This window comes from Polistes canadensis, unplaced genomic scaffold (genome assembly GCF_001313835.1).
Source record: "Polistes canadensis isolate GaletaPanama2010 unplaced genomic scaffold, ASM131383v1 scaffold_395, whole genome shotgun sequence".
Taxonomy (NCBI): domain Eukaryota; kingdom Metazoa; phylum Arthropoda; class Insecta; order Hymenoptera; family Vespidae; genus Polistes; species Polistes canadensis.
Window position 1 is genome coordinate 59,598 of NW_014569942.1, and position 9,142 is coordinate 68,739.

A 9,142-nucleotide genomic window follows, 5' to 3' on the forward strand; every position below is an offset into this window, starting at 1 on the left:
ATATACAATATTATATATATATATGTGTATGTCTCTCTCTGTGTAAGTTTTAATTAATTAATTATTATCATATTTTCATATCTCGTAACTATATGTTTCTACGACATATAACACCGGACTCGTCCTTTTAAATATTTCTTTTTATGTAATATAATAGGATATAAAAAATCTTATTGAATTTATTCTAAGTATAATTAATTTCAAATTTAAGTTTATATTCTGTTATGATAAAAGTTTTGTTTAAACAAAATAGTTAATTACTTTTTTGTAGAAGTGTCCACCCGAACATTACACGCAGTGGTCGGTGTGGACCCCATGCAGTTCCAGTTGTGGAATAGGTATGCAATTGAGAACGAGAAATTATAAAGAAAATTTTAATCGTATGGGAGAAGATAATCCGAATATAGAGGAATGCAAACAACAACAAGCATCCTGCATGGCCGACAGGAAATTTTGTGATTTTTCTCGTGAGGAAGCTGCACGTAAATATATTTATTTATTTATTTATAAACCACAGTTAATTGTGGAAAAACTTCTTGGAAAAAGGGTCTACCTAAATTAATTGCAAGTGACGAGTATAATCGTCATCGATACAAAATATTGTTATATTTATATTTATTATTTAATATTTATTATTATTATTTTACAGTGTAACTGGTTAACGTAACTTCGAATGTATTAATTTAAATATAATTTCATTGATAAAAATATATTAATGTTCTTCTTTTAGAAGTATGCAGCGAACCGAAAATAGAAGGAAATTGTTCGGAACATATATTACGTGTTTATTTCAACAAATACGACGGACAGTGTCATCATTTTAAATATACAGGATGCGGTGGAAATAGAAATAATTTTCCAACCAAGGAATATTGTTACACAGTTTGTGGAAATTATCAAAGTAAGTCGTGATATAATATGACCAATTAATTAAACCAAAAAAAAAAAGAAAAAACAAAAAGAAATAATAAAGAAAGAATAATAATATTAGATTTGTTAGCGTTTAATTGACTAACGTGAGAAAAAAAAAATGAAAAAAAAAAAAAAAAAAAAAAAAATCATCTTTTCTTCTGTGCACGCTAATCAAACGAAATAAGGAGAATTAAAAGCCAACTTGTCGGCTCTTATGAAAAATTTTAAGGTATCCCTCAGCAGTGTGCTCAGCTATCATATACCTGTACAAGAACAACACAGGAGAAAGACAAAACGAGCACAGTTTGATGAAACCTCGGGTATACTATATTTCAAAATAATTATTCAATATATCACGTTGGTATATTTTGATTTTATACTTAAACAAAACAAAAGTAACATTGTTTTTTTACACTTTTTAATATTTCCATATATATATATTTTTTTTTATAGATTTCTCTTTCTTTTCTTTTTATTTTTATTTTTTAATTTAATTACACTAATAACTCGATACGTGGTTTGTATTATTATTCACCAATTATTAGATTTCTTTTATTTTTTGAATTGTTGTGAATTTTTCGATATGAATATAAATCAATGAAACGTATGAATGTATTAATTAATTGTACAACAATTTGATTATCAATGTTTTTTCGTTATATTTGATTTACAGAATCTTTATTAGAGTTCAAAGGTCTTCAATCTGGAAGTCAAGTGGTAGAATCGTCAGAAGAAAACAGTCAACGAATAGATTGCAGTGTATCAGAATGGAGCGCATGGTCACCATGTATTAGATGTCGTGGTTTTACATTTAGCACGCGGAAGATTTTTGTATATATAATTTCTTATTTTACAAAATAATTTGATTAATAAATAGAACATACATGGCGGTAAGTAGTTTAAGTTGATTATACAATTTATCGTAAATTTTCTTTATAGATGTCGGCTAAAGGCGGAGGTAAAAGTTGTCCGAAAAAATTGCTACGGAAAAGAAAATGTCGTAAAGTACCGCCTTGTTGTAAGTAAATGTTCGTTAAATGTTTAAACGAATAAAAACATTTATGAACATTTTTTAACGAAATCTACAAATATTATTTTAAATATGTATATATATATATATATATACATATATATTTATGTGAATGATTTTAATATTATTTCAATATTTACAGCAGAAAAAATTAATAGAAGAGTAAACGAAAGTAAGTATAATGTAAGTGTTATAATTGATTGACAAAATTGATATCGCGTGATACATGAATTCTATTACTTTTAATATTCATATTAAATTTCTGATAAATTTAATAATCTTTATATTATTTTAGTTTCAGTAGATTGTAAAGTACAATCTTGCTCGATAATGAAGTTCCTTTGGAACTTGGGGAATTACGTCGGATTATAGAATAAGAAATATCGAAGTTCAACCTCTCGTGGTCCAAATGGTAGACTTTGTTCTACAATTGTAGAATTTAGAAATTGTACGACATTAGAATGTCCGTAATAAATCTTTTCACTCAGTTATATGTGGAACTGTTCAAATATTCGTTTTCTAGCTTCTATCTATTGTATATTCTTAATTAATTTAAACCGTAACAGTATTACATTGTTAAGGATAATTAAATTAACATATCCCTGAAAAGAAAAATAACTATGACAAATACATACCATCACAAAAAAATATCTCTGCGGCACAACAATATAAAATGTTTAATCATTAAACACATCGTAATGTTATTTTCAATACAATATTTTCATTTAAAACATGTCATGCTATCTTTTTATTTTATCACTTTTTTGTATTTGTTTGCATACTTATGTTAATTATTTTCAATAATATCTATTAATACATATTTGCACATTTTGATATTTACAATGAAAATATTGACAAATAGTTTACTCGTTTTATATACAATTAGAATTTACTAGTCATTTTTCTTCCGTGTTCACATTTATATCATGCGAATTATCATTCGTATTGTCATTTTTATTTAATATGGGAGTAATTAAAAGCACTGCACGCAATGATTGCATAGATTTTTGTATCGTTCCATGTTGTTTTATAGACGACTCAACGTATTTCAATATTTTATCCTATAAATGAAAATAAAATAAATGTTATGTACAGACATATGTGTTTATATATATATATATATATATATATATATAAATAAGTTGCATATTTACCGGTATTTCGGAATCATAATTAATGATTAATTTGACCTTATGCCTTTTTTTTAACAATCTATTGACGTTTTTCAATTTGATCTCAGTGTCATACATGGATATTTTAGCAGATAATTGTATGAGCTTTATCGATTTAATATCATTATTTTTTGTATCACCTTTATCTTTAATTTTAGACTCTTTCAAATGTTCCGTTGGTTCTACAAGTTTGTAAGTGTCTTTAGATGAACATTTCTGTTCATCATCTACTTTGATTAATATTAAATTCCGACGTTTTGCAAGTTTTTGTGCTTCCTCCAAAGTTATAACTGTCATAGAATCTTTTGACAATAAAAGTGTTATTTTAGGTATAATCATTGTTTTCGGTTTTTTCTTTTTAGGAAAATCATGTACGTTACCCTCGGTGTTAGGAACTTTCATACAATAACGTAAAATATTTTGATTTCCTCTTACCAATTGTTCTTGATAATTATTATTTAATAAACTTGACAAATAACAATTCACTCGTAGCAAAGGTTTTATTCTTAATACCACTAACAAGGATGTCGCACCCATTTAGATTTTATTTCTTACTATTTGTTTATTTTATAACCTAAATGTATTAACCTAAAAAATTAAAAAATGTAGAGGCTCTATATCATTCGTAATCCTGCACATTGTTATTAAAAAACATCCAAATTTCACTAGAATATTTTTATATAAAATCTTTGATTATTTCTTAAATCGAATTGGCTTAAAATTGACCAATCATTGATCAGATATTACTAGGAACATTTTTTTATTCACTGACGTCGCCATTCAGACAACTATTAATTTTTGCTTGTAATCTGTTGGAATCATAACCTAAAACTTGTCCAACGTCAACTTATCCCATTATATTATTATTTTATGTTAAAGATTAAAAATAACAATCTAAAGAAGTTATTTAACGAAATATATTAAAAATGCCTGATCATTTAGGAGAGGATATGCGTAAAGTAAAATCGGAGGATGAAAAAGAAGAGAAAGAAATTAAATGTAAGTTTAAATGTGAAATTATTTCTTTTCTTTCTTTTTATTTTTTTTTTAAAGTTATTAATTTTCTTCTGTATATTTTAAATATTATATTATTTTATTTCAGCTCTTGATGAGGCGGACATTGCTTTGTTGAAAACATATGTGAGTTATAATTTATAAATAAAATAATCCTTTATCATATTATATTTGTCTTTCTAATATTATCCATGTAATAAAATATATAGGGTCAAGGTCAATATACTAAGACTATAAAGGTGGTTGAAGAAGATATACAAACTATAATCAAGCGTGTAAATGAACTGACAGGAATCAAAGAATCAGACACTGGTTTGGCACCTCCAGCTCTTTGGGATTTAGCAGCAGACAAACAAACTCTTCAAAATGAACAACCATTACAAGTTGCTCGTTGTACAAAAATTATTAATGCTGACTCTGACGATCCAAAATATATTATAAATGTAAAACAGTTTGCTAAGTTCGTTGTCGACTTGGCTGATACGGTAGCACCAACGGATATTGAAGAAGGCATGAGAGTTGGAGTAGATCGTAATAAGTATCAAATACATATCCCATTACCACCCAAAATAGATCCTACTGTTACTATGATGCAAGTTGAGGAAAAACCAGATGTAACTTATAGCGATGTAGGTGGTTGTAAAGAACAAATAGAAAAGTTGAGAGAAGTCGTAGAAACACCATTACTTCATGTTAGTATTTATAAATTTAATTAATAATTAATATTTATTAAAATTAATTTTATCATATTTATATCATCATTTTGTTTATTTATTTACAGCCAGAGAAATTTGTCAATTTAGGTATAGAACCTCCTAAAGGTGTATTACTCTTTGGGCCACCTGGAACAGGTAAAACATTATGCGCAAGAGCCGTAGCCAATAGAACAGATGCTTGTTTCATACGTGTTATCGGATCAGAATTAGTTCAAAAATATGTTGGAGAAGTATGTTATTATTTAGAAAATTTATTACAATAGAATGTAATAATAGTACATACATATACGGATTTTTCTTAGGGTGCAAGAATGGTGAGAGAATTATTTGAAATGGCGCGTAGTAAAAAAGCTTGTTTAATATTTTTCGACGAAATTGATGCTATTGGTGGTGCTCGGTTCGATGATGGAGCTGGCGGTGACAACGAAGTGCAAAGAACTATGTTGGAATTGATCAATCAATTAGATGGGTAAGATTTTCTTCTGTATATATTTTAGAGCTTTATATTTATATATTTGTTATATTTATATTTTATATTTAGATTTGATCCTCGTGGTAATATCAAAGTATTAATGGCAACTAATCGACCAGATACGTTAGATCCTGCATTGATGCGACCAGGACGTTTGGATAGGAAAGTTGAGTTCGGTTTACCAGATCTTGAGGGTCGAACTCATATTTTTAAAATTCATGCACGTTCGATGAGCGTTGAAAGAGATATTAGATTCGAATTACTCGCTCGTTTGTGTCCTAATAGCACGGGAGCCGAAATACGTTCTGTATGTACAGAAGCTGGAATGTTTGCAATTCGTGCACGTCGTAAAGTAGCTACAGAAAAAGATTTTCTTGAAGCTGTTAACAAAGTCATCAAGTCTTATGCTAAATTCTCTGCTACTCCTAAATATATGACTTACAATTAAGTTCATTTATTAAAATACACAGTACATCATGCAGGTAATTTTTTTTATAACAGTACTGGATAATAAAATAATATAATATTAGAGAATTATATTATTCTCAGAATTGATTTCAGTGATGTAATTATTACTTCCAAAGTTTAGTTGAGCCTTTTGTATTCCTATTACAAAATTTGTTTACCGACGTTGTTCGAACGGAATGTTTAAACAGATACATACTCCTTATAATAATTTAAAATATAATGGATATTATTATATGATTAAATAATAAAATTATTATAACTAGAATTCATTTGATCGAATACACGAATGTAAACATTATTACGCAATGATTATTTAAATAACAAAACTTTCAGATATTTTCGGATATTCGGATAATGAGAGTTAGAATATAGAAGGCTCCACTGTTTTAATATAATTTATTAATGTTTATATTTTTGTAAAATTGAGCTTGATTGGGCCATCCGGTTTATTAATTAATAATGATTTACAACCGAGATTATCACCACTCCAAGTAAATTCTAACTCTCGACAGATCTACATATAAAAAGAGAAAAAGAAAATATATATATATATATAGAATTTAATATGAAATATATTAAATAAACATTTTTTCAATTGAGAATTAAATAAATTGTTAATAAACGTACCCGTATTAATAAAGTTCGCATGCTTTGTTCGGCAAAACGCCTAGCAATACAAGACCGTGGTCCATGACCAAAAGGTAATACTAAGTATGGATTAATAGATCTTGAAGAATTAGTATGTTTATTATTGACATCTGCATTTGTTTGTAACCATCTTTCCGGTATGAATGAATGCGGATCATCGAAATATTCAGGACACTGGCAGGTGACTTGATTTTGCGTTACAACTACAGTCTAAAAAATAACATTATAAATACAAAGTACAAGGTAAATATACAATATAATTAAATACTTACACCTTTAGGTACACAATGACCATTAAGAACAATATCAGTCTGTAAAACACGTCCTATTCCAATCGATACTGGATTCAATCTAAATGTTTCTTTGATTACAGCCTTTGTGTACTCAGCTTTACGTAAAATATTTGGAGTTATGTCTTGATTACTATCCGGTAATAACTTGAAACATTCTGCTCTTAATTTTTCTTGGCATTCAGGATTCTTTCCAAGATGATACAGAACAAAAGACATAGTATAGCTTGTCTATAGAAATAATAATAAAAATGTTCTTGTATAATTAAAAATTATTATTCAATGATATAATCATTTTTATTTTTTGATATTTATATTTACATACAGTATCGATACCAGCAAGCAACATATCACAAGCCATACCAACTATATCTTTTTTATCCAATGCAGGATTATTCAAATAAGCATCAAGAAGAGATTTCTTAGAAGGATCTGTTCCTTTTTCTATTTTCTTATTTACCATTTCTATTGCGACACTATATAGAAGAAAATTCATATAAAATAATATTTGGATAAACGTTTTAAAATTATATATATAAATAACATACTTCTCCATATAGTTTTGTGCTTTGCACATTTTTTTATAAAGAATTGTATCAAAATAACGCCACAATCTAGGTCCATTATCTAATTTCAAAATAGCACTATTAGTTGAAAATGCTGCATCAATGAGTTTAGAACTTCTAGAATCTTTCTGCATTTCTTCCTTCGAAAAACTATTCATTCTTATATCAAAGGCTGTCAGACACGTTACTGCAATTGTTGTTTATATTAACAAAAAAATAGATAATACAAATATTTCAATATAGATATTATAAGAAAAATAAATCTATATAAAACAATATTACATTCAAGAAAGAGACGCGAAAGTAGCGGTAAGAAATCATCATATTTTTCTTCTGTACAAAGAGGAAGAAATTCTTTAATAACACTGTCCGTATCTTTTAGATAATTAACAACATAATTTATTTTGTTAAGAACCTTTTGAAATTCTTTACGTAATCTCCACCATTCGAGTCCATTTCTAAAACATATACATTTAATATTAAATATATATATATTTTCTTTTATAGATATATATTAATTGTGACAAAAATTGTTATTTATTACGTTGGTAAAAGACCTCCAGTATTATATATATTACTTCTATCATTTCTATATTTGAGAAGTGCCAAATGACTTCTACGTTCAGGATGTAATGAAGTTTCAGCTTTAAAAATTTCAGCTATATCTTCTGGACGATATACAAATACAATTTGTACACCTGGTACTATTTCTTCTCTTACTAATGGACCATAACGTTTCAATTTTTTAACTCCACTCTCGTAAAGTCTTGTAAATGAATATTCACCTATCAAATATACACATATATCATAGTATTTATATTAATTTGATATAACATAGTTTGTTATGCTTACCTATCAAAGGAATATATTTATACAATGTTCCAATCAAAGGTAAAGATATTGGTCCAGGAATATCTTGAAAAGAATTTAACGTAGTTTCACTTATCTTAGAACTGTTAACCGAATAATTATTGACAAATAAATTGAAACATGATCTTTCCTTTAACGACAAGATTGATTGAAACTTTTTCATTTGTTGAAACATATTTACACACACTTTTTAATTCAAATAAGGTTATATTATGTTATATGGACAAACAAAATTATTATCCTATAGAGAATTGATATATAATCACAATCTTTAATTAATATCAAATGTATAACATGTTATTCACAAATGAAGTCATTCTCTCTTAATAATAATTGCAATTTAAAAGAAATATGATAAAAAATTGAAAAAAATGTGTATGATATATTAGATCATATTTTTGTATTATATTATTTGCTAACGATGCACGTTACTTATATTAAAATGAAACTTTATTTTGCGTTGACTGCAAGTTTTGATTTTAAAATACACGCTTAGGTTAAACCGGCCTCCACGTGACTTGGAAAAATATCTCGTTCGTTTGTAAAAAAAATCCTTTTGCTTGGCCTGTATTTTTTCAATGGTGATTTATTCTCAATCTCTTAAATTTTAATGTGTTTTCTATTTTTTTTTTTCTTTATTTTTATTTCAATCCACTGTCGTATAAACACTTGATGTTAAATAACGATAAGATTATTATTCCCTTTTCTGAGATGTGATTATATTTACACGTATTTTACAGAACACCATACATAATACGTAATACATTTACATAAATGTTTTATTTAATATTGTAAACGTGTTTATTTCAATATATTCGATACTAAAGAATTATATTATAACAAATTACATGTATACAAGAATGAATCAAAATAAAAGAACGTAATTTGTGATTGCGAGTGTATTCTGTACATTAGAATTGAAATTAATTTACTTATTTATAATAAAAAAACAAAAAAAGGACACATTGTAAAATATTATGTTTC

At 26.9% G+C, this 9,142-nt stretch overlaps 4 protein-coding genes across 14 annotated transcripts in view; 2 read left to right on the top strand and 2 right to left on the bottom strand.

Moving 5' to 3' along the window:
• Window positions 1-2,451, top strand: part of LOC106792226 (spondin-1-like) — a gene marked incomplete at its 5' end in the record, with an annotated part of 8,274 nt that extends 5,823 nt beyond the window's left edge. For 3 of the 8 annotated variants that reach the window (XM_014758475.1, XM_014758480.1, XM_014758477.1), the window contains 7 exon segments: window positions 272-482; window positions 731-901; window positions 1,098-1,232; window positions 1,586-1,743; window positions 1,852-1,930; window positions 2,085-2,114; window positions 2,238-2,433. In XM_014758475.1, coding sequence (XP_014613961.1) covers window positions 272-482; window positions 731-901; window positions 1,098-1,232; window positions 1,586-1,743; window positions 1,852-1,930; window positions 2,085-2,114; window positions 2,238-2,314 — 861 coding nt within the window. 8 annotated transcript variants of the gene reach the window in all.
• LOC106792229 lies at window positions 2,128-3,773 on the bottom strand. 3 transcript variants are annotated; one of them, XM_014758489.1, is made up of 3 exons: window positions 3,495-3,773; window positions 3,097-3,416; window positions 2,128-3,003 (listed from the first exon to the last, which is right to left on the bottom strand). In XM_014758489.1, the coding sequence occupies exons 1-3, from the start codon at window positions 3,649-3,651 to the stop codon at window positions 2,839-2,841; spliced, it is 642 nt and encodes a 213-aa protein (XP_014613975.1). In that variant the 5' UTR covers window positions 3,652-3,773; the 3' UTR covers window positions 2,128-2,838. The 3 variants fall into 3 exon arrangements, 2 of the variants coding, with proteins under 2 accessions (XP_014613975.1, XP_014613973.1); XR_001382266.1 differs by having other exon boundaries at window positions 2,442-2,544; window positions 2,784-3,003; window positions 3,097-3,773; XM_014758487.1 differs by having other exon boundaries at window positions 3,097-3,773.
• A 124-nt stretch (window positions 3,774-3,897) lies between these two features.
• On the top strand, window positions 3,898-5,871 carry LOC106792228 (26S protease regulatory subunit 7). The gene is made up of 6 exons (XM_014758486.1): window positions 3,898-4,113; window positions 4,217-4,254; window positions 4,338-4,820; window positions 4,910-5,074; window positions 5,147-5,313; window positions 5,386-5,871. The coding sequence occupies exons 1-6, from the start codon at window positions 4,041-4,043 to the stop codon at window positions 5,762-5,764; spliced, it is 1,305 nt and encodes a 434-aa protein (XP_014613972.1). The 5' UTR covers window positions 3,898-4,040; the 3' UTR covers window positions 5,765-5,871.
• An 11-nt stretch (window positions 5,872-5,882) lies between these two features.
• On the bottom strand, window positions 5,883-9,067 carry LOC106792227 (cytochrome P450 302a1, mitochondrial-like). 2 transcript variants are annotated; one of them, XM_014758484.1, is made up of 8 exons: window positions 8,141-9,008; window positions 7,833-8,073; window positions 7,571-7,746; window positions 7,271-7,475; window positions 7,048-7,198; window positions 6,705-6,953; window positions 6,412-6,642; window positions 5,883-6,298 (listed from the first exon to the last, which is right to left on the bottom strand). In XM_014758484.1, the coding sequence occupies exons 1-8, from the start codon at window positions 8,331-8,333 to the stop codon at window positions 6,191-6,193; spliced, it is 1,554 nt and encodes a 517-aa protein (XP_014613970.1). In that variant the 5' UTR covers window positions 8,334-9,008; the 3' UTR covers window positions 5,883-6,190. The 2 variants fall into 2 exon arrangements, with proteins under 2 accessions (XP_014613970.1, XP_014613971.1); XM_014758485.1 differs by lacking the exon at window positions 5,883-6,298 and having other exon boundaries at window positions 6,509-6,642; window positions 6,707-6,953; window positions 8,141-9,067.
• Window positions 9,068-9,142: the final 75 nt, after the last annotated feature.

What these genes read in the sequence shown, in the direction of transcription:
- LOC106792229 (XM_014758487.1), bottom strand. Translation starts at nt 3,651, where the DNA reads ATGGGTGCGACATCCTTGTTAGTGGTATTAAGAATAAAACCTTTGCTA. An exon ending in ATTATGATTCCGAAATACCG is followed by an intron (nt 3,004 to 3,096) that starts GTAAATATGCAA and finishes TTTCATTTATAG; the next exon opens with GATAAAATATTGAAATACGT.
- LOC106792228 (XM_014758486.1), top strand. Translation starts at nt 4,041, where the DNA reads ATGCCTGATCATTTAGGAGAGGATATGCGTAAAGTAAAATCGGAGGAT. An exon ending in AGAAGAGAAAGAAATTAAAT is followed by an intron (nt 4,114 to 4,216) that starts GTAAGTTTAAAT and finishes ATTTTATTTCAG; the next exon opens with CTCTTGATGAGGCGGACATT. An exon ending in TAGAAACACCATTACTTCAT is followed by an intron (nt 4,821 to 4,909) that starts GTTAGTATTTAT and finishes ATTTATTTACAG; the next exon opens with CCAGAGAAATTTGTCAATTT.
- LOC106792227 (XM_014758484.1), bottom strand. Translation starts at nt 8,333, where the DNA reads ATGTTTCAACAAATGAAAAAGTTTCAATCAATCTTGTCGTTAAAGGAA. An exon ending in GCACAAAACTATATGGAGAA is followed by an intron (nt 7,199 to 7,270) that starts GTATGTTATTTA and finishes TCTTCTATATAG; the next exon opens with TGTCGCAATAGAAATGGTAA. An exon ending in GTCATTGTGTACCTAAAGGT is followed by an intron (nt 6,643 to 6,704) that starts GTAAGTATTTAA and finishes GTTATTTTTTAG; the next exon opens with ACTGTAGTTGTAACGCAAAA.